The sequence below is a fragment of the Tupaia chinensis genome, unplaced genomic scaffold, assembly GCF_000334495.1.
Source record: "Tupaia chinensis unplaced genomic scaffold, TupChi_1.0 Scaffold000012_1, whole genome shotgun sequence".
In the NCBI taxonomy this organism is placed as follows: domain Eukaryota; kingdom Metazoa; phylum Chordata; class Mammalia; order Scandentia; family Tupaiidae; genus Tupaia; species Tupaia belangeri.
In genome coordinates, this window is record NW_006159442.1 from 3,069,872 (window position 1) to 3,091,638 (window position 21,767).

General features: G+C 43.3%; 1 protein-coding gene and 1 pseudogene across 6 annotated transcripts in view; one reads left to right on the top strand and one right to left on the bottom strand.

Moving 5' to 3' along the window:
• Positions 1-21,767, top strand: part of ZNF532 (zinc finger protein 532) — a 130,273-nt gene that overhangs the window by 74,030 nt on the left and 34,476 nt on the right. For all 6 annotated transcript variants that reach the window (XM_006139933.3, XM_006139932.3, XM_027768674.1 and 3 more), the window contains 3 exons: positions 932-1,108; positions 11,589-11,751; positions 18,623-18,904. In XM_006139933.3, coding sequence (XP_006139995.1) covers positions 932-1,108; positions 11,589-11,751; positions 18,623-18,904 — 622 coding nt within the window. The remainder of the gene's footprint in view (positions 1-931; positions 1,109-11,588; positions 11,752-18,622; positions 18,905-21,767) is intronic.
• LOC102490931 (ubiquitin-conjugating enzyme E2 C pseudogene) lies at positions 16,148-16,675 on the bottom strand (annotated as a pseudogene).

The following is a 21,767-nucleotide window of genomic DNA, read 5'->3' on the forward strand; positions in this document are numbered from 1 at the left end:
TTTGTTACTCCCTGCCCTTCTGTTGATTGCATGGAGGTCTAGACAGTGACAATGGGAGATGCTCTTTGGGTACTGGGGTGGTTAGGAACCTCAGGTCCTGGTGCAGAATCCAGTATACGGACATCTCCAGATCCTTGCTGGGACTTGCAGGGTGTTGCCATCCTCACCTCCCACATATTGAAAGGCCATTCCTAGCTCTTGGGTAACTCAATAAAAGTTTTCTTTTATTTGAATTTTCCTGCTTCTCAGAACATTGGATTTGTACGTAGAAAGGGGAATTATTGTAGGATTATACACTGTAAACATTTAAAAATATATAAAAAAATGAAAGAAATAGGATTAGTACCCTGGTCTTGGTGTGGTCCCTATAAACACTGGTATCAGCATAGTCTATCTAGAGTCTGGGGTCCTATTCCTAGACATTTTAAAGATGCTCAAAAAATACAGATTGAGTTGTATTCTTCTTCTTCTGATCTTTTTTCTTTTTTTTTTTTTTGGAGAAGTTTTCACTATAGGGCGCGTGTGCTCGCCAGACAGAGAGAGCGACAAGAGAGACAGAAAGCGAGAAATCACCCCCCAGGGGGGATGGTCACGCCGCAATCCCTTCTCCTCCATTCTCCTCTCGGGATCTTGGGCACGCACGCACATGCGCCCGGCGTGAGATTTAAGCCACCGGGTCCGAGACGCGAACCGCGGTCGACTACGTGGGAGTCCAGCGACATAGCCATTACGCTAACTGCTGGTTCCCTGATCTTTTTTCTTAAATGTAAAAATAATTTGATCTGTTATTTATAGAAAAAAAAGCCACTTCCAAAAAGCCATTAGAAACCTGAAATGGCTGATTAAAATGTGCCCATGTCACCCAGTTCTCCCCCCGTAAGCCACACGCACTCAGTGATCCCGCGCTGACCTGTGTTCATTTCTCTAACAGATGTGTCCACTGCAATGTCGTGTACTCTGACGTGGCGGCACTGAAGTCTCACATCCAGGGTTCACACTGCGAAGTCTTCTACAAGTGTCCCATCTGTCCAATGGCGTTCAAGTCTGCCCCCAGCACCCATTCCCATGCCTACACACAGCACCCTGGCATCAAGATCGGAGAGCCAAAGTAAGTCGCACGCGGGGTCGGCCTTTCCTCCGCTGCCGTTTGGGTAGTTCAGAGGAGGCACTACTTTTCCTGAGTCATATTTAAGATGCACAAAAGAATACAGCTATTCCGGTTTGGATGCTCCATGGAACACAGCTCGGAGCACACCCAAACACTGCTGGTCTTTCCAGGTAAAGTCAGTCTGTCCAGAAATGTCACCTGTTTTTTATGCTCCTATCAGCAATTTTTGCTAATTATGTGAATATGTTATCTATTTTGTTCTTTTTCTTAAGATGATTTTAACAGATAAGCTCCGGGAAAAGAAAAGTTTTATGAGGAAGCTAAAATAACCTGTTAGCTTAGCTATTTCTACAGTCTCTTTCTCATAGGCTATACTTTCCCCACTAGTTCTTAGGATGAAGCCAGCCTGAGATACTAAATCGAACTTCACAGCCAGTGTAAGTCCTTCTTGTTTAGTCAGTTGTACTTTTGTCTTTATCTTGCTCTTAATTTTATTGATTTCTGCTTCGTGGAGTCTGTAACGAGTGATTCTTCAGGAGACAGGGACTCCCTGCTCGCGATAGGAGCAGCTTAGCTAAGAGGACAGGTGTGGGTGGGTGCAGGAGCCAGGCACTACCCTGCCACCCGCCGTCCCGCTGTGTGCCTCGGGCTCTTACTTCCTTCATCTTGGGCTGTTACTTCCCTGGTCTCAGTCGCTGTCCTTGCCCATGTCCAGGCCAGGGTTTGTGTGAGGCTAAAACGCGATGGTGTATTTAGTAGCACCCAGCCCCTATGTGAGGAGCGGAGGGCTCTGTAGATATCATTCCCTTCCTGTAGCTGTCACTCACTGTCTATACCACTGGATAAAAGCTTCTGATGTGTCCATTTCATTCCGGTTTAGTTATGGCAGTCACGAGGCTAATTTGCTATCTAAATATTTTTACTTATTTTATTTTTTTAGAGGTTTTTGTTATAGGGAGTGTGCGCTTGTTAGCGAGAGAGAGAGACACAGAGACAGTGGGGGCGAAGTGAGAAATCACCCCCCGGGGGAACGGCCGTACCACAGTCCCTCCTCCTCCTCCTCCTCCTCCTCCTAGCCGTACCACAGACCCTCCTCCTTCTCCTCCTCCTCCATTCTCCTTGGTATCGTGGGCACACATGCACACACGCTTGGCGTGATTTTGAAGGCACTGGGTCTGGGACTTGAACCGCGGTTGGCCCTATGAGAGTCCAGTGAAGCAACCACTATGCCATCTGCTGGCTCCTGCTGTCTAAATCTTTTGGTGTGTTTTTGTACATAACTCCATAATCAAGGAAGTGGGGGGATCTTCAAAAAGTTCATGCAAAAAATGGTGTTATTTAAAATGAAAACAAAAAACCTATGATTGGATTATAATAATTTGGGTCTCAAAATAAACTTGTACATAAATTTTTCTATAAATATTTTGAGGTCCCCTTGCATTAGGGGGAAGGTGATATAGATATGCTGCATTTTCTGTGTGTAGATACATGGAATGAGCTTTTATTGTAACACTGAGTTTGGGGAAAATGTGATTGAATGCTATAAGCTACCAAGTGCTAAAAATGATGTAGTAAATTGAATTTTGTTACAGCAGTATCTCTGCTCTGAGCTTTGTAGTTTGGGCCCTAAAATGAAACAAAGTACAAATGAGGGGGTCCATTTGCAACTCTGTGTCTTGACTCACAAGATGAGAATTAGTGAATTTCAGTGTCTTCAGTTTTCAGGATAGGGAGACTGCTGGGCAGCAATGCAGCTTTTTCAAATCTCAATTCATGTATTTTTTATTCGATTTTTAAAATCAGATAAATAAAACCTTACTGTCTGAAATGTGTATGAAATCTAGAATACTCGTTGTTACCTGGGAATGCAAATGAGTAAAACAAGCCTAAAACAAATGTTCCTGAAGTTCATGTATTACATAGGAAGAAATTATTCCTGTGTTTTTTTTTTTTAAGTTTGTCCTTCAGTAGTTGTTAACAAGGGCTCTCCTAAAAATAGACATGAGCTACTGTGTCTTAAACTATAAAACTAAAACAGATTTGCAAATAAAATACCAAACAAACTCCAGAACCGATGACGTTTACATTGAGAGCCTTAACCCATGGCAGCGGCCGGGTGGTGTCCTAGAGCCCTCACGTGCAGCTTGCTCTTGCAGCTAGTGCTGTTGGATCTGTCAGGCCCATTCCTTGCCTGACCTCTTCTGCCTTTGACGCTACTGTAAAACCTTCCATCCTGCAGCCCCTTGGCCTGCATTTGACCCTGAAGTGTCATTTTGGCATTAAATCCATCTCTGTCCTGTTTACGTTAGTCCACAATGAGTGAGTCAGTCCACAATGAGTGAGTCGTTCGCTCTCCAAAGGAACCTCCCACACTGAGCCCTCCCAGTGGTGTTCAGTTAACAGGTGCTTATGCAGATGTTCTGAATTACACACATGGTTTGCATTAATTTTTAGCAATCAATATTAAGCCCTACCTGTTTTCTTTGGAGAACATATGGATGTCTGAACACAGAGCCATCAAGTTGTGCAGCCCCAGAACTTCAGAGCGTGACCCCAGGTTTATTCAACCCTCGTTTATACGGTGTTTCCTTGGCTGCTGTAAGCACTTTGCTCCCCTTTCTGCAGTGTAAGGGCGGGTGTCTTTCCTGGCTGTCCTAAAGGAAACATAGAGGACACTTCCATCCTTTCTGGATAATTCGGGATCAGTTCGAACGTCTGTTACTGTGTTTTATGATGATGAGTTTTGCATTTGTTTTAATTTTCCCCTTGACATTTGATCCCTGGACATCTGATGACTATGGCTTCTTTGACTATGGCTTCCCTATTTTTGCTATTTCTTTAAGATGATATCTTCTGTAAGTGAGAGAGACAGAGGCAGAAAGATAGGCACCCACCAGGGTCCCTATTCTGTGATCTCTCCTCAGCTTCACCAGCCCTGGGTCATGTGTGCCTGGCATGTGCGTGCCTGGAGTGTTCAGGGAGACGTCTGGACACAAACCAGGGATCTGCTCCCGATGGGTCAGCCTGAGGGGTGTTGTATACCACACTGTCACCGTCTGGCCTCTCTGTTTGCTGTGTCTCAGTGTTTATAAGTAAGAAATAAGAACTCCGAAGTTAAGACTTGTGGTAGAGAGGATTTGTGAACAGGTGCCTAAGAAAGAAAGTTTGCAGGATTAGAATCTCAGCACAGCGGAGAGTTGAGTCAAAGGGAGCTGGCCCTGAGAGTGATTCGACCTTGAGCAAATGATCTAATTTCTCTAGTCCCATCTGTGAGATGGCAGGTCGTAGGAAGCCACTGACAGGGGTGAGGGGCTAGGTGGGAAATGTGGAGGGTAGCACCTTGCACTAGTTGGGTTCAATCGGTGGTAATGTAGGAGATTTATGGTCATGATTTTGGAGCTTGGGGTTCTGTAGTCACCTGTTTTTGCACCATTTCAAGCATAGCCCTGTGTTCTAGAGCGTTTTGGTGGCTGTAAATCTGACCCAAATGTGGGTATTTGGTTTTAGCTTTCTATTCTTTTCTCTTTGTCCTTCCCCATCTACCTCTCGTTACTCTTTTTTATAAAGAATTATTTATTTTACTTTATTTCTTCTTCTTCTTTATTTTAACCAAAGAGAGACAGAGAGAGAAAGAGAGACACAGAGAGAAAGCAAGCCACCGTGTACAGGGCTTGAACCACAGTCAACCATGTGAGAGTCTAGCACCTTAACTACCATGCCACCTGTCGGCCCCATTGCTCCTCTCTCTCTGCCTCTCCCCCACTTCTGCCCCTCCCAGTTAGTTGTAGTGTAGTCAGTCTGCTGCTTGCTCAGGCTTGCCTACCTGTGGGCTTCCGTCCAGACGTTTTGGACTGGCTTGCACAGCCCTTCACAGCCACGCAGCGGCCTCCCTGATGCTTCCACGTGTGGGGGTATGGCCAGGGGGTCCCACCATCCCCAGTGCACACAGGGGTCTCTCCCTGTTTTAGCACCTTCCTTCGCTCTGCCTGCAAATCTGCCTCCCTGCAATTTTCCTGACGTCCTTAGAAAGTTTACTGTATCATGTTCCATCCTAAAACCTATCTGGGCTCACTGTACCCCCTTTAAAAAAAAAAAAAGTTCATTTAGTTTCTTTCATGTGGGAGAGAATACTTTTAGAGGGTCTTATCAGACTGTAACTCCTTCATCCTCCAGCCCTGAGGTCACCCAGGATCATCCCACATCCCCGCAGCCCACTCCAGCCTGTTCAGGTTGACCCAGGATTCGAACTCACAGTCTTCCAAAATGACTTCCAACGTTGCAGAGTGGCGACCTACCACCTAAACCACTGTGGCTGGCTGGCCCTTGTGGTAGTTTCATTTGGGCTTCTTTTTTAAAAAGACATTAGCTCCAGTGTTTTTTTTTTTTGGAGAGATTTTCACTGTAGGGCGCGTGCGCTCGCCAGACAGACAGAGAGAGACATAGAGACAGAAAGTGAGAAATCACCCCCCAGGGGGGATGGTCACGCCGCAATCCCTTCTCCTCCATTCTCCTCTCGGGATCTTGGGCACGCACGCACATGCGCCCGGCGTGAGTTTTAAGCCACCGGGTCCGGGACACGAACCGCGGTCGACCACGTGGGAGTCCAGCGACATAGCCATTACGCTAACTGCTGGTTCCCATCTCCAGTGTTTTTAATCGTGGTTTTGTATTTTAAATTTTGCTATAAGGCCTGTGTACTTGGTAGAGGAGGGTGGGGGGAGAATGAGAGAGAGAAAGCAGCCCCAAGGGGGGGTGGGGGTATCAGTCCTCTTCCACTCACCTCTCAGGATTCGGGGCATGTAGGAACATGAGCCATTCTGTTTCTCAAGCTGCTGGGTCTGGGACTCGAACTATGCAGTTAGCCATGTGGGATCCAGCTGCCTTAACCTTCACACCACCAGCAAATCCAAGATTTAGTTTTAGTTTTTTTAAAAGAATTATTTATTTATTTATTTATTATTTTTTGACATGAGTTTTCCAGAAAGACCCCCCCGGGGTTGTGGGGAGTGAGCAAGCAAGCCACCAGGTCCAGGACTCGAACCACGGTTGGCCATGTGGGAATTCTAGCGCTTTAACCACCACACCACCGGCTTTATGGTTTTAGTTTTTAACAGGTTCTAGCCTACAATAAAGGTGGAAAATGTATGGAAACCTCAGGCATCCCTGCAAGTTGTTAGCATTTACAGCATTTGCTCCATCCCATCCATCTGCTACCCAGCCCTCCTTGTACCTAGGAGTAAGGGGGCACCGTGACCCGAAGGCTGTAGCGTGTCTGGCTCCTACCCCAGGAAGGACACTCATGTCAGTGCAGGAGGTCAGCATTGCTTCCACCACCACCCAGTTCATAGATTTCACTCCTGTGTCTCTAAAGGAGATGTTGCTTTCCTTCTCTGATCCACGAGCCTGTCGGGATTACACTTTGGATAATTGTCCTGTCTCTTCAGCCTCCTTCTGTCTGGAAGTGTCCCTCACCCTCCCATCCCCTTTTCTTTGGCCAGGAGAGCATAGACCCTTCAATCTGAGGGTGAGCCTGCCCCGTCAGTGAATTTTCTCCCAGCTGGGCTCGGGTGCGCTCCTGGCAGGGAGGCCTCAGTGTGTGGCGTCAGGGCACAGGCAGTGCCCATCGCCGTACTGGTGAGCCGTGGTGCTAACCTTCCTCCCCGAGTCAAGCCGGCCTCCGCCAGCTCGCCATTTCCCCTGTTCGTTAGTATTTTGTGTCCCCCTAGTCCTCAGAAAGAATAGGTAGATTATCTGCTGTTTTAAGCTTTCTCTGGTATTAAGTAAGACAACATAACCGCAACAAACAAAACTCCTCCCCAAGGCATGTAGCCTAAGATGCACCATGCCCTTTTTCATGGAATAGCTATTTCTGAAAGGGTGAGGTTAGATTCCTGAGGAAATTCTTAGCCTACCTAGTAAATCTCAGTTCTTTTCTTGAGGCTATTTTTAAAAAATTGTTTTATGCTAATTATAGGGGGGGAAAACAGGAAATACAGACAATTAAAACAATAAAAACGACACATGTATTATTCTGCAGAAATGACGATTATATGCCTTCCGTTTCTTTTCCAGGCCTTTTAAAAAATATGAACATATGGTACATACTGCCTTATTATCTGTTGTTTAATTTTCATAATGATTTTTTAAGGTATTTGCTACGGGCTGCATGAGCACAGCAGAGAGAAAGGGGGCGGGAGGGATGGCCACAGCCCAAGTCCCTTCTCCTCCATTTTCCTCTCGAAAGTTTGGGCACGCACACATGCACATGTGCCTGGCATGATGTTCAAGCTGCCATGTCTAGGACTTGAACCACAGTTGGTCTTGTAGGAGTCCAGTGCTTTAACCACCAAGCCACCTACTCGTCCCATGAGGATCTTTTAATGTCATCGTGATGTGTCCGTAATACCACTTTTTTTTTTTTTTTTCTGGAGAGGTTTTTGCTATAGGGCATGTGCGCTTGCCAGACAGACGGAGAGAGACAGAGAGATAGATAGTGAGAAATCACCCCCTGGAGAGGATGGCCATGCTACGATCCCTTCTCCACTCTCCTCTTGGGATCTTGGGCACGCACGCACACGCGCCCGGCGTGAATTTTAAGCCACCGGGTTCGGGACTCAAACCGCGGTCGACTACGTGGGAGTCCAGCAACATAGCCATTACGCTAACTGCTGGTCCCATTACCACTTTTTAAAAATCTCCGTGTAGTTGTCCTGTTTGGCCACAGACGTTGGACATTTGGGCTGTTCACGACACCGAGCTATTTCAGACAGGGAGGAAGTGAATGTCTGTCACATCTGTTAACCTTAATAGGGACACACCGTTAGCAGACCAACGTGGGGTTGTATCAGTAAGTCTCTTGTCTTTCAGTACACTTCTCCATTAAGGGTGTTTGTGTTGTGTGGTGCAATTGCCAGTATGTCACGATCTTGTAAAAACATTGGCCACTCCAGTTAAATGCTTTTAACTGACTAGAGAAAGAAAAACAGTGCAATGTGTACTTGTGGACACATAATCGCACCTGAGAGGTGCTTTGCTCAGAAGACCCTGCAAGAAAGGAGCTGTGGCTTTTTATTTATTTATTTATTTTTGAGAGGTTTTTGCCATAGGGTGCGTGCGCTCGCCAGACAGACAGAGACAGAGAGACAGAAAGCGAGAAATCACCCCCCAGGGGGGATGGCCATGCCGCAATCGCTTCTCCTCCATTCTCCTCTTGGGATCTTGGGCACGCATGCACACGCACCCAGCGTGAGTTTTAAGCCACTGGGTCCGGGACGCGAACTGCGGTCGACTACATGGGAGTCCAGTGACGTAGCCATTACGCTAACTGCTGGTCCCTAGAAGCTGTGGCTTTATGAGGCATTCCCCACTTTAGTTTTGCTATGGAAATACCAAGTGAAACCCCAGCTTTTCTTTCTTAATCTTTTTTTTTTTTATTATCATCATGATCTTGTTTATATTACATTGAATTGCATATAACTTTACAGTGTATTACATTGCTTTTTCAAAAGGGAATGCCATGCATGTCAGTCAATACAGAGACATTAATCTCCCCGCTTAAACATTCAATATCTTTTCTATGTTTTCCCCAATCAGTATTATTATTCTAATTATTTTTTAAAACAGTCAATTGCTATTTCTCATTTTGCTTGTAAAAATACTTTGCCCATCGTGAAGTACTTCTCAGACCAATCCAAATGAGAATACTATACATGTCATCAACAGTTACTAAGCCATATCTGTTTCTCACTAACGTCCTGCCTATTGTTCACTTGCTATCTTTCTCTATCCTCTTCTCTTCACTTACCCCATTCCACACTGTCCTATTCTCATTAAGTACCTTCACTGCTTTTATGTCCTCCAATTTTTTGCTCTCTACCATAGAGTGTGGATAGTCGGTATATATTGAGTGGATACATACAATATCTTTCTTTCATAGCCTGGCTTACTTCACTCAGCAATAGATCCTCCATATCTGACCACTTTCTATCAAATGCCAGGGTCTCGTTATTTTCTTTGGCTGAGTAGTATTCCATGGAGCATATATACCACACTTTTCCAATCCATTCATCGGTTTGTGGACATTTAGGTTGGTTCCATGTCTTGGCAATTGTGAATAATGCTGCAATAAACATGGATGTGCAAGCACTTTTCTGACTGAGCATTCTCCTGTCTTTCGGGTAAATACCCAGAAGTGGGATTGCTGGATCAAATGGTAGTTCTATTTGTAGATCTTTGAGGAACCTCCATATTGTTCTCCACAGTGGTTGAACTAGTTTACATTCCCACCAACAGTGTAGGTGGGTTCTTTCTTAATCTTTGATCTTCACAGTCAATCCCATTTTCTCTGACCTTTTCTTTTTTTTAAAATATTTTATTTTTTAAATTTATTTTTTCTTTTTTCCATTTATTTCTTTATTTTTACATTTTTCCACATTTACTTTACGTATCACAAAATCCTCTGTGATCTACTTGTCCTTCCTTTCTCCCTACTACTGGCAACCACTGATCCTTCTAGTGTCTCCATAGTTTTGCCTTTGGGCAGGCAATTTCAGTCACATATGTAAAGCAGAAAACTTTAAAGAGGATGGGAAAATTGTGGTGGACTTTTAGAAAAAGCAAAACCCAGGCACAAAGCAGAAAATTATCAGGAAGAACAACACTGTGATCTAAATATCCAATTTCAAGACATTAACATGTGATAAATAGGGGAGAAAGAGGATAAAGAGGGGACTTCGTGAGGTCACACAACAGATCAGTCAGAAAATGTTGGAGGGCTGATTCCATGGTGCCATGGTAATACATTTCTCAAGAGAAGCTGGATCCCGATTCAAACCACCGTTTGAATTCCTGACCCGCTTGGCCTAAAATACACTGGCCATGTACATGTGTGAGTGTCCAAGATCTAGTTGGAAGACTGGGAGAATGGGATTGTTATGTGACCAGATCCTATGGAGGTTACTTCTCTCTCTCTCTCCATAAATATATATCTTTCTCTCTCTCTTGTTCTCACTTTTATGTATGCACACATGCATTTTATCATGAATAAAGACAAAATAATTTTGAAAAATGTTGTAATTTCCTGGGGTTCTCCTCTTTTACTCTGTTCATGTGCTAAAAAAAAAAATCAGTAATGTTTCACTCAGAAGTCATAAAATTCTATTTCGCCAGTTCAGTCTTATGTTCAAACTCTCTTCTGTTGAATATTCAATGTTACTGTGGTCCAATCTTTCCGTTTAAATCCTGGAATCTTTTTTTAAGCGTCTGCTTAGAATTTTTTGTGCCTCTATTCAACATTTCTTCAGAGGAGCTACAGATTCCCCAAGGGCCTCCCTAAGGACCAGGATGAGCTGGGGCAGGGATAAAAAAGGGCGACCTCCCTGTCAGAGTTGTTCTTAAGCCAGCCATGAGCTCCACTGAGGCGCGGGGTGGAAGTGGGGCCTTGGTCCCTCCTGGCCGCTCTCGCACTGGCTTCAGTGGAGGGTGTGGGTGGGTAGCAGGGGTTATGCTCGGGAGATCCAGGCCTGCCAAGTTAATGTACAGAGGCTGCTGGCAGTAACTTATTGGGTGCACAAATAATTTGTAGTAGACAATGTATTAAATAATTTAAAGCACAAGAAACATTCAAGTTTTGAAACACTAGTGGTGATGTGGATTTTTGTTCATTTCTTTATTTTTCTTTAATTGTCAGAGGGTGCGTGTGCTCACTGGAGAGAAAAATAAAGCAAGCACCCCCATTGGGGCGTAGTCATGCCACAATCTCTCCTCTTCCCCATGTCCATCTGGTCAGGATTTTGCCCATCTGGATGGTAAACACGAGCTCCCGAGCCAGGATTCAAACCATGGCCAGCCATGTAGAGTCTAGCTCCCAATGCACTGGGCTTAACCACTGCAGCAAGAGGCCCATGCAAGGGCCTGCCTTCCTTTCCTATTTCTTATCTAATTGTTTGCGGTTTCCGGTGCTGAGAACTGGTATAGAAATGTTGACATTGAAGTATGCAGTTGCTACTCACTTTAAAAGAAAACTTGTAACAAGTAAAGTTATGTATTCAGGCATAGGAATGGAGTGGATCTTAGTTCATTAATTACGTTGTTTCAAGTTAGGTACCACCACTGAGCTGATTGCCTTGCCTGATCTTAAAAATACCTCAATTGTTAAAAAAAAAAAAAAAGAAAGGCTTTTGCTCTGTGTTAAGGTACTGATATTTGAAGACCATACATATACATAGCAGTTGCAGATTTTTGAATAGTAAGACAGTCTTTAACTTTAGACTTCTGAACAAATATGGCCAAATGCACCTTTGAAAGTGTTAAGAGGGGTCTATAATCGAGTGATATCAATTGTTTTCAGCAGTTAGTTTCAAAGCTAAACATTTTTTATTGTGTTTGTGTGTTCTCAGCATGCTTCTGCCTCCCGAGTTCTTCGGATGTAGACTTGAGCGATGAGGCTGACTGACGTTATCTCCCTGCGCTTCTGTTCTAGAATCATATATAAGTGCTCCATGTGTGACACTGTGTTCACCCTGCAAACCTTGCTGTATCGCCACTTTGACCAGCACATTGAAAACCAGAAGGTGTCTGTTTTCAAGTGTCCAGACTGTTCTCTTCTATATGCACAGAAGCAGCTTATGATGGACCATATCAAGGTGTGTGCGCCTCTATCCTCTCCCTTCAGTGGATTGCAGACACAGTCGTTGGTCACACAAGGCTGAGCTGCAGGTTACGGTAAAGCATGCCCCGCCATCACTGTGGGCGGGGGAGCTGGGCGTCGGCAGTGAGCTGTTCACGTACTGTCATCCTGTGTTTGCTTGACCATGGGATGCAGTTCATTCAGGAGTCCTGATCTGCTGCCATGAAAGCAGAATCCAGAGGAGCAAATGCATGACCTGATTTTCAAAGGATAATAAAGTTTAGGGTTCTTTTTTTTTTTTTTGATGACTCTGAAGTTTAGTTCTTGTTGTTTATTTGTTTGTTTGTTTCTCTGTTTTTGCTATAGAGTGTGTGTACTCACCAGAGAGAGAGGGATGGTAAATGAGAAATCATCCCCGGGGGGATGGCCATGCTGCAGTTCCCACTCCTCCATTCTTCTCTTGAGATTTTGGGCATGTGGACACACACACCTGCTTGATTTTTTTAAAAATTGATTTTTTTTTTGGTGTGTGTGTGTGTGTATACATTTTTTTTAAAAGAGAGTTTTGCCATAGGGTGTATGTGCTTGCTGGAGAAACAGAAACAGTGAGAGGGAAAGTGAGAAATCACCCCCTGGGAGGATGGCTACACCTTATCCCTTCCCTTCCATTCTCCTCCTAGGATCTTCGGCATGCATGCACTTGTGCCCAGTGTCATTTTCAAGCCACCAGGTCTGGGACTTGATCTGCAGTTGGCTATGTGGCAGTCCAGTGCTGGACCCACTAAGCCTGGCGTGATTTTTAAGCTGCAGGGTCCAAGACTGGAATGGCAGAGTCAGCCATGTGGGATCCAGCTGACCCAACTTCCATGCCACCTACTGGCCCTGAGGTTTACTTTTTTTAGACTTTGCATAGAATTTAGAAATAAATGGGCTCTGTTGAATTATTTCAATTCATTTAAATCTTAGTAGATTTTTAAAATAAAGGTTTTCCCCCTTGCAATTATTTAAGCAGCTAAGTTTGTGTTATAACTGGTGTCTCTGATCTTTTTGTCTTTTTTTCCCCCTGTGAAGACTGCATGGACATTGGCTGTTAAATATTCAGGATGTAGCTTGGTGCCTGGTCCCTCCTGGGTGTTTAGTTAATGAAACGTTAAATGTCCAGAGTGGACTATCTACTCTCTGACCCCCATAGGGGCTCCAAATTCTATTTACAGCCTTTTAAGCTTACTAAAGGCCAGTGCTTAGTCCTGGCTTCTTAACTGCTCCTTGTGATGGGTTAATCTGTTTTATTCCTTGTGTGATTAGGAGATAATATCCATTGGCTTTTAGAGATTAAAATGATTTACTTTTTATCAGAGAAACAAGATGCCCAATATTGTCACGACCCCACTCTCTTTCTCTAGGTTTTCTGTTTTTAAAATATGTCACAGAAAAAGGTCAGTTTAAAGAGCAAATAGTCTCTGAATTATTCCAGACTCATATCAGTTAAACGAATAGATTTTTAAAAAAGTATTTCTTTATTTAATTTGATTTGTTATTATTTTTTAATTTGACCAAACAGACAGAGAAAGGGAAAGCAAGAGAAGGAGAAAGAAAGCAAGCTGCCAGGTCTGGGACTTGAACTGCAGTTGTCCATGTGGGAGTCCAGCACCTTAATCACCGTGCCACCTGCCAGCCCAAATGAATCTCGATTACTAATCCTTGAGATTTCCTATCTTAAACATACTTGAGTTCATAGAGAGCAATTGCTTATTGCAGATAATCTTAACATCTCGGAGAGTCTGCTCCTTAGAGACAGGGCGAAGATGGTGGTGGCATTACTAAGTAAATAAAATTCAGGGAGTATGTTTCCTCAGTCTAACCCAAGTACAATAAAATCTTCATTAGACATTGTATATGTTTCAGCTAAAATTGCAAAAATATTTTGTCAATAAATATTTATTTAATAATCAGGAAAAAGTAAAAACTGCTAATAAAAATGTAGGGACATTGGAATTAGATCAAAATAATTTAACATGTATGAGCCATCCTCCCTCTCCCAATACAAAACAAAGGAAAGGAAAAAAGAAAAGTTGCATCTTAAGAGACTTGTATGGTCTTTGCTTTCTGGGGTCATCTTCATATCAGGCAGTGTGGATATCAGCCTTGGAGTGAGGGTCTTCCTTGTGTGCACGGAGAATCTCGAGGAATTCAAGGTTTCCAGAAATGGGGACTGAAAGGGAGTGGTGAAATCCCGTGGCTGCAGGGCTGAAGTTGTTTTTATTCATCCAGATATTTACAGGACTACATGGCACACAACAGTGGAGAATTCACTTACATTCTTATTTCACATATGTCCTATACATTTTTTTCCTTTAATTTTAAATTTTTTTTTTTTACGTTTTTGCCAAAAGGTATGTGTGCTCCCTGGGGAGACAGAGAGAGACAGTTGTGAGGGAAAAGTAAATCACTCCCCAGGGAGATGGCCACGCCACAGTCCTTTCATTCTCCTCCTGGGATTTTGGGCTTGCACGCTTCAATAAATATTTATTTAATAATCAGGAAAAAGTAAAAACTGCTAATAAAAATGTAGGGACATTGGAATTAGATCAAAATAATTTAACATGTATGAGCCATCCTCCCTCTCCCAATACAAAACAAAGGAAAGGAAAAAAGAAAAGTTGCATCTTAAGAGACTTGTATGGTCTTTGCTTTCTGGGGTCATCTTCATATCAGGCAGTGTGGATATCAGCCTTGGAGTGAGGGTCTTCCTTGTGTGCACGGAGAATCTCGAGGAATTCAAGGTTTCCAGAAATGGGGACTGAAAGGGAGTGGTGAAATCCCGTGGCTGCAGGGCTGAAGTTGTTTTTATTCATCCAGATATTTACAGGACTACATGGCACACAACAGTGGAGAATTCACTTACATTCTTATTTCACATATGTCCTATACATTTTTTTCCTTTAATTTTAAATTTTTTTTTTTTACGTTTTTGCCAAAAGGTATGTGTGCTCCCTGGGGAGACAGAGAGAGACAGTTGTGAGGGAAAAGTAAATCACTCCCCAGGGAGATGGCCACGCCACAGTCCTTTCATTCTCCTCCTGGGATTTTGGGCTTGCACGCTTGCTTGCCAGGTGTGAGTTTCAAGCCGCTTTCGAAGTCCAGCACCGTAACCACCCCTTCACCTGCTGACCCCCATTTTATACATTTTAAAGTATTACATCGCCTTTATGTGTTCGGGATGGGTAAGAGTAAAAAATAAAGGTGTTTTTTTTGTTTGTTTGTTTGTTTTCAAGTTTTGGTCATAGTGTGCATGTGCTCACCAGAGAGACAGAGAAGGAAATTGAAAAATCACACCCCAGAGGGGATGGTCACACTGCAATCCCTTCACTTTCCTTTTGGGGATTTTGGGGACGCATGCATATGCGTCTGGCGTGATTTTCAACCAGCGGTGTCCAGGACTCGGGTTGCAGTCAGCCTTGCTGGAATCTAATCACCTAACCTCCACGCCACCTGCCAGCCCTAAAGAGAGCTTCCAGAACACTGTTTTAGGTAACATCTCGCTCCAGTTGCTTCCATTGCCTGGTAGCTACGCAGCAGTTTTCATGAGGAAGGGATGGAAAGGATTGAAATGGGAATAGCATTTCTGCACATTCCTGTTCATTTAAGGTAGATCTTTATCTGGCTAGTTTAATCTAATTTCTATGATTTTGTTCTACCGAAATGCAGATTTATTTGTAGGATCTCTGGAGCCCGTATTGACATTTAGATAAAAGGTAACCCTGTAGGGTATAAGCACTCATGTAAGCTAGTCATGGTAGGAGCCAAGAAAGAGTCGAATCTGAAAGAGGAGGTTGTACTTCTTTTATTAAAAATAGACATTTTTTTTAAGTTATCTTTTACTTACAACATGTAGATTAAGTGAATAGAATTTTATTTAATTTTATTTATTTGAATTTTCCCAAAGAGGGATAGAGAGAGAGGGAGCGAGAGAGAGAGAGAGAGAAAGCCAACCACCAGGTCTGGGACTCAAACCACGGTCAGCCATGTGGGAGTCCAGCATCTTTAACCACCATACCACCTGCTGGCCCCAAGTGAGTAGAATGGAAGTGCTCCTTCTAGTTCACATTCCTCTTTTGTCACAGTAGGGTTTTTTGCTTTGCTGAAATTTCTATAGATACTTTAAGGTGACCTTACAGAAGAATACTTAAATACTTTTCCCCCAGTTTTTTTTTTTTTTTTTTTTAACAAAAACCTACTAAAATGCATTTATTTCATGTATGATACAAGGGCTCAACCAGACACTTAATTTAAAACACAGAAATGAAACAAAAATAACACTGTAGCTCAAGACACAGAGTCCTAACAGAAATCAAGGGAAGGACAGATAACGAAGGAAAAAGTCAGATGACAGGAGAGGCCGACAGCCTGGGTCAGGGCTCCTGGCTGCAGACCTGCTTGGAGGAGGTTTCTTGCAGGTACTTCTTAAAGGCTGTGGGGTTTTTGCAGCGCTCCGGCATGTGTGTTCAAAGGGCTGCCAATGTTGGTTCTCCTAGCAGGCTCCTCATGGAGAACAGGATGGCCCTGACGTACAGGGTGGGCCACTTGTCCCTCAGGATGTCCAGGCAGGTGTTACTTGGGTGTCCACGTTGGGGTGGTAGCAGGGAGTGAGAACTTCGCTGTGGATGCATTGTAAGGGTAGCCACTGGGAGCGTGAGGGAAAGCTTATCCCTCAGGTCTTCATAAACCATGCCAGCTGCTCCATGGGTGGTCCCACCCTTTTTAAAAGGTGGTCTGTTTTAAGGAAGGCAGAAATTCCTGTGTCACCAGACGCCTTGAGGCTCATCAGCTCCTGCTGTAGCCTCTTACCCACAGCCTCTGGCAGCATCCCCACGGGGCTTAGCTCCATTTCAGGTGGCAGCCATGCTGGTGGCAGCTGGGTTGCAGTTCTGGGAGGCCATCACTGGCAGAGACAGGGACTCTAGGACCACAACTGCAACTGCAGGGCTACCCCTCTTTGACTTTTTAGTTAGTAAAAACGTACTTGCCTAGAAACTTAATGAAATGTTTAGTAGAAGGTTTTATGTTTCTTTTATCGGGAGGGGGATTTAAATAGCTAAAAAAATGTAAAAATTCAGCTTTGGTTTTGAAAAAGGACGTTCTAACATACGAGCCTTCTGCCCTGCATATTGGAAAAGAAGCCAGTGTGGTATGGTTACTGGTTGTTAAGATATCATGCCTGACCTCAGATTTCCTCTTCACAAAGCAGCAGGCTTAGGCATGGGCCGCAGCCCTTTATGGACCAGTTGAATAGCTGTCTATTTAAGACCTCGAACCTCTGTAATGAGAAAATTATAGAATCTCCCTTTTTCTTCCTGAGGAAAGGTGGTATATTGAAGAAACTTGACTAATTCTTGGGACTGTTTAGAGGAGACTTTTTCTCAAGAAAGTTTGATAAAAAGTATGCTGAAGAAAGAGCTTCTTGCTTGAACTCACAAGAAAGGACGCGGAGCTGAGGTCTGAACAGTGAGAGTCTGTGCCCGGAGACACTCGGATGTGCAAAGGCTTCTCTTGAAAGGGTTTTCACATTGGGTGTTTCTGCAGGTTCAGGGATTCAGAGGCTATTTTTTTCTTCTTTTAAAAAAATTATGTATTTATTTTGATTTATTATTATTATTATTTTTAAATTTGATCAGAGAGAGATAGAGAGGGAAGAGAGAAAACAAGGCACCACGTCTGGGACGCAAACCACGTTCAAGTCCAGCGCCTTAACCACCACGCCATCTGCTGGCCTCCCAGAAGCCAACTCTTATACAAGCCTGAATACTGATATGAAGATAAAGGCTCTATTTGGAGATAAAAAGGAATGGAGGCACAGATTTGTTTGGCTCCCCCCTCCCCACCATCCCCATGCTTTTAGAACACAAAACAAAAACCAAAGTGAGCTGGTCTTCAGAAGCAAATTGCACTCATTTTACCCACTCAAATTAGAAATCTGTGGTTTAAGTTGAAGATGGCTGTTGTGGCTATTATGGTAATGATAATAACCAGCTAAACAGTGTAAAAAGGCCTTTTGTAAATGTGCTATGGGTAGTTCACATGTCTGGTTGCTGTACTAAGAAGAGATGTATTGGGGTAGGCTGTGGGAATGTGACAGTTACCCAAAAAAACCCAGACTATTACAAGCATCGGAGAATGTGACAGGCACGGAAAGGAAGGAGGAAGGCTTGCTGTGAACATGTTGGTCTTAGATGTTCATTCGAGTTGGCTAGCTCAGGGTTTTGAATACCTAATGGTACAGGAGCTGTTTAGACATTTTGGGGCAGATGGGAACGTAAAATGTTCCCCAGAAATGGTCTGTTGTAGAGAGAACTCATCTGGAACATTAGGGGAGGATAGAGTACTAGAATTAATTTGAAGTTAATACAGAGGTCTTTCTTTAAAGAATGATGCAAGTATTTAAGCTTTTAAAAATTCCGTTGTTTAGAAACACACAACTTAAAGCAATCATGAAAGTTAATGCTCCTTTGGGCCAGCAGGTGATATGGTAGTTAAGGGCCCTGGACTCCCACATGGCCAACCATGGTTCGAGTGCCGGACGTGGTGGCTTATTTTCTCACTCCCCACTCCCACACTGTCACTCTCTGGTCAAATTAAAATAAATAAATCAATAAAAATGAATATAGTTTTTTTAAAAAAAAGAAAGGTAATATTCCTTTATTATTATTGTTTTTTGATGGTATATTTTGCTTAGGTTTTCATCTTTATATATTAAATTTTTGTGGTTGAATACAAGATCTTCTTAAAATGTCTGTAATGTGTTAGGATAGTCTGCATGTACTTTGTTTTAGTGGTGTGATTTATGATAGATATTTCTTTTCTTTTTTTTTTTTTTTTTTGTTACATAGTCTATGCATGGAACATTGAAAAGCATTGAAGGGCCTCCAAACTTGGGTATAAACTTGCCTTTGAGCATTAAGCCTGCAACTCAAAATTCAGCGAATCAGAACAAAGAGGACACCAAATCCTTGAACGGGAAAGAGAAATTGGAAAAGAAATCTCCATCTCCTGTGAAAAAGTCATTGGAACCCAAGAAAGTGGCCAGTCCTGGGTGGACGTGCTGGGAATGCGACCGCCTGTTCACGCAGAGGGATGTGTACATATCTCACGTGAGGAAGGAGCACGGCAAGGTCAGTACCAACGAGAGCCGCCGGGTCGTGTGAGGGAGAGCCTGCGCTCACAGGCTTCCAAGACCGGGCCGCGGGCTCGGCTCTGTCAGCAGTCAGTCGCCTGGTCTTCGAAATTACTGACCACCTCTGTGCCTCCGCTTCCCTTCTTGTAAAGTGGACATTGCCCAGTCGTCCCAGTCTTGCTCAGTGATTTTGCTAATAATTGCCTTCACAGCCCAAGACTAGAGCGAATAGTTCAGGAAAACGAGAGCAGTGGCAACCCAGAGTTAAAGATGTTTGAATTTACCTCTTGGTCCTGTGGCCAATAAGGATGAAAGGAGGAAAAAAGCGGGCGTGCTAAAGTGCTGGTAGCATTCTGTGACTTGCTGTTTTTCTTCCGTGTGGGAAGAACCTCATACTTTAACTAGTAAGAGAAGCTCTAACTCAAAATCACTGAAAAAAATCTGAGTCATAATATGTATATTCCTCCTGTTTAAAAAATAATAAATATCCCCAAATAATACATATATATCTCCAAATGATGTATTATTAGATTGATAATAAAATTGGCAAAAATTGTTTTTCAGTATTGCCTAACAGCATACTAGATACAATTTTAGACTTTATTCATTCACGTTTTCTGGCTGTCTCAAGATTGGTTGGTTCTGGTCAGGATTCAGTTAGCATACTAGATACAGTTTTAGACTTTATTCATTCACGTTTTCTGACTGTTTCAAGATTGGTTGGTTCTGGTCAGGATTCAGAGTCTACACTTTGCATTTGGTTGCTGTGTAAGTTAAGTCACTTTTCTTCTATAGCAGCCCTTTTCCATTTCATTTTATTTTTTAATGTGCTGTGGATTTGTTAGAAAGATTGGGTTGTTTGTCTTGTAGCTTATTCCTCAGGTTAATGGATTTGGGTTCTTGCTTTTTTTTTGATTTCATGTAACTTGTTCCTCTTTATCCCATAATTCCGAGAATTGTTATTAGATTTAGTTGATTGTTTTAGGTAGATATGCGTCATAGGTACTATATTCTTTTCGTGTCACATCATGAGGAACGTAATACCAGCTTGTCCCACTTCTGGTGGTACTAGGATTGACTAGAGGACTCAGATACCTGGCGTTTTTAAAGAAAATGTCTTACTGCTTTACCTTGAGCAAATAGAACAGAAGGGTTATCCTTAGTAAACTTGTATAATTGACTTGTAATTAGATACCCTACATTCTTTTTTTCTTTTGAAGAATTATTTTATTTATTATTATTTTTTAAATTTGACCAGAGAGAGAGAGAGGGAAAGTGAGAATGGAAGCCACCAGGTTCAGGACTCCAACCACGGTTGGTCATGTAGGAGTCCTACACCTTAACCACCACTCCACCTGCTGGCCCTAATATGTTGGATTCTTGGATAGTTTTTATATTGTTTAGGCATTACTCTGTATTCCTATTTATCTGTGCTGTTAATTAAGCTGACACGTTTTACCTTGTTCCCATCTGAATGGTGTAAACTTGTATTTCAACATCAATCACCATGATCATATATTGCAAAAAGACGTTTTATTGTATATTTTCTTTTTTTTTTTGAAGTTTTTTTTTTTTTGGCTATAGGGCCTGTGCACTCACCAGAGAGAGACAGAGAGATAGAAAGTGAGAAATCACCCCCAGGGAGATGTCCTCACCACAATCCCTTCTCCTCCATTCTCTTGAGCATGCATGCATAGGCACCCGGCATGAGTTTCAAGCCTCTGGGTCTGGGACACAAGCCATGGTTGACCACGTGGGAGTCCAGTGATGTAGCCATTATCCTATCCGCTGGTCCCTTTATTGTGTATTTTCTAACTACAGTGTCTCTTCATGTAAAAAGTAGTTACCTACAGACTATATCTGACTCTAGTGGGACATTGCTCATTCAGTCAACTCAATTTCAGGTTCCTGCATAGCGTCACACCAGGTTCATTGTAAATGTTGGGTAATTCTGAAGGAGCAGTGCTTTATCAACTTGCTCTATAAATTGTCATGTACTGCTGTTAGTTCTTTCAAAGCCTGATAGGTGATTCTAGAAAAGATCTTCTTTCCGTGGCACCAGACTGGATTTCAGTAATATTAAAGCAGGGGTCGACCTCAGTAATTACCTAGTCCAGTCTTTTCATTTCTTGCACATGTGAGATCTCTGTAACTATCTTGTAACGTTCCAGATTCTTTTTTTCCCCTTTTCACAAAACTATGTTCTCTCCCATGATCAGGTCTAGAATTGGAGAAGAAGGAGGTGGATCTTAAAAAGAGTGGGGAGGAAATTGAGCCCTTAGGGAGCATGGGCTTGAGGACCGTGGCCCAGAGCCCACTGTGAGCAGGATGTGTGCGTGCGTGCACAGCGCACCAACCATGGTTAGACAGCCATTCATCAGAGGGGAAATGTTGGGCTTAGTGGGATTTTAGGATTAGCTTGCAAGGCATTAAGACGCTGCCTTTTGAAATGAGGTGCATCAGATTAGACTGCAGTTTCAATTCTATTCACTTGGCCTCTTGAAAGAACTGAAGGGAAGTGACGGAGGGGAGGAGAGATGTCCGTCTGTAAGGAAGATGAAAGGAGTGCCGACTGCAAGTCAGAAACCAGGGCTCCCATCAGCCTGGACCCCTCCACTGCCAGCCCTCTCACCTACAAGCCTCCCTGTGTCCACCCTGTTCTTTCCCCCTTCCCTCTTGTTGCAATATTCAGGTCTCCCATGCTGTCTCTCTCCCCTCTGACAGCCAAACATGGTGGCACTTTGGTTCTTCACCTCTTCCACTCTACTGACTGCACCTTTGGGTTTTTGTGCCACACTGTCAGTGACGTCAGTTCACTGGTTGTCCATTGATCAGGTTTCAGTTACCTCGATTGACCCCAC